The sequence below is a fragment of the Penaeus monodon genome, chromosome 21, assembly GCF_015228065.2.
Source record: "Penaeus monodon isolate SGIC_2016 chromosome 21, NSTDA_Pmon_1, whole genome shotgun sequence".
In the NCBI taxonomy this organism is placed as follows: domain Eukaryota; kingdom Metazoa; phylum Arthropoda; class Malacostraca; order Decapoda; family Penaeidae; genus Penaeus; species Penaeus monodon.
Window position 1 is genome coordinate 7,613,859 of NC_051406.1, and position 695 is coordinate 7,614,553.

Below are 695 nucleotides of genomic sequence, written 5' to 3' on the forward strand. Positions count from 1 at the left end.
AAGTCATATCTAACTGTATTTTTGTCCGTGTACATCAGGCTAAATGCATCACAAACTATATTAATGGAACTTCCAGTTGTCTTTAATCAACCTCTTGTGAAATAAGACATTTTACCCGCTTTCTATAATTATGTCTTTTCTGAAATGTTAATTTAGATCAGATTTATAATATAAATGCTCGCTAGACTAACTAGCAGCGATTTTTAAAAGCTACAAGATTGGCTAGTAGTGAAATCTGACAGACGATATGCTGTAGTTCTAGTGTGACGCTTTAGCCGTCGTCCATCACTCATCCTCCTCAGAATAAAAGGCGACGGTCGCTCCTGCGCTTCCTTCCCCAGGCGAGTCACAGGAGCTGGATGCCCAGGTGCTGGAGATGCCCTACCGGAGCGGTCGCACGTCCATGTTCGTGCTCCTTCCTCGAGACCAGGGGACGGGCCGGGAGCTCGACGAGATGGTGCAGCGACTTAACCCTTCGACGCTGACGGCGGCGCTGACGGACACTCACGAGCAAACAGTCCATCTCAAGTTCCCCAAGTTCAAGTTTGAGAAGAAGATCGACAGTGCGCTTCAGCAGGTATTCTCACTCCTATTTGCATCTATTTCTGTATATGTTTTCCTCTATCTCTCTTCCTTTATCCGTTTTTTGCTTTATATAGTCGCTTGAAACTTTGGATTCAACACAATTGTGAGAT

The 695-nt window shown here is 44.9% G+C and overlaps 1 protein-coding gene across 1 annotated transcript in view; it reads left to right on the plus strand.

Moving 5' to 3' along the window:
* LOC119586154 (leukocyte elastase inhibitor A-like) overlaps positions 1-695 on the plus strand; it is a gene marked incomplete in the record, with an annotated part of 4,245 nt that overhangs the window by 2,945 nt on the left and 605 nt on the right. The window contains 1 exon segment of the mRNA XM_037934851.1: positions 342-577. Within this exon segment, the coding sequence (XP_037790779.1) occupies positions 342-577 (236 nt within the window).